Genomic DNA, 750 nt, shown 5'->3' on the forward strand with positions numbered 1-750 from the left:
AAAAAAAAGGAAAGAAAGAACTCACGCGAGTACAACAATGGCCGTCGAGAAGAAAGTTTACATGCATGCTTTCCTGCCTGCGAGGTTCCGAAGTTCACATAACGTACGTTTTTCTCAAGGTGCTTTTGATTAGCTCGGGCGAGAAACAAAAACCGAATCACATAGAGCTGCGTGCCGACACAATCTTGTCCTCTATGCTTTGCAACTTGTCTGACTGTTTGGCGGGTTACGAAGGAAGCCCTCCGCAGGTTGGCCTCCACGTCTGCGCACTCGCTGCCTCGCTCCACGTCGAGGCTATTCATTTCATGGCCGAGAGCCGCTCGCGACGTGGGCACCGCCGCGGCCACCTCGTCACGGGTTGGCTCGCGCGGAGCGTGGCCTATAAAATGTGCCCACTCACTCAAAACAATACACCAGCAAACACTCGGCGACACACGACAAACAGCAAGTACTAGCAATCATCTAGCCGATTCTTCCCTTGCTGCAGCATCTGTAGCTTCCTTCTCGCCTTCGTTCACCTTCCGCGGCTGATTAATGGCAACCATGATGACCATGAGCTCCTTCGCCGGTGCCGCCGTCCTGCCGCGTGGCTCGGCCGGCCACTTCGGTGCCCAGTCTCTGCCAGCACTGGGCCGACGCGCCCTCATCGTCAGGGCACAAACCGAAGGCCCGAGTGCACCACCGCCAAACACACCCAAGGTACGTATCCACATAAGCAACACAGTGCAGTGTTAGTTAAGCCTCTACATA

The 750-nt window shown here is 55.3% G+C and overlaps 1 protein-coding gene across 1 annotated transcript in view; it reads left to right on the forward strand.

The window, feature by feature from the left end:
* The first annotated feature begins 389 nt into the window (after positions 1 to 389).
* LOC123112046 (low molecular mass early light-inducible protein HV90, chloroplastic-like) overlaps positions 390 to 750 on the forward strand; it is a 1,576-nt gene continuing 1,215 nt past the window's right edge. The window contains exon 1 of the mRNA XM_044532948.1: positions 390 to 699. Coding sequence (XP_044388883.1) covers positions 535 to 699 — 165 coding nt within the window. The 5' untranslated portion in view covers positions 390 to 534. The remainder of the gene's footprint in view (positions 700 to 750) is intronic.

The sequence above is a fragment of the Triticum aestivum genome, chromosome 5B (assembly GCF_018294505.1).
Source record: "Triticum aestivum cultivar Chinese Spring chromosome 5B, IWGSC CS RefSeq v2.1, whole genome shotgun sequence".
Taxonomy (NCBI): domain Eukaryota; kingdom Viridiplantae; phylum Streptophyta; class Magnoliopsida; order Poales; family Poaceae; genus Triticum; species Triticum aestivum.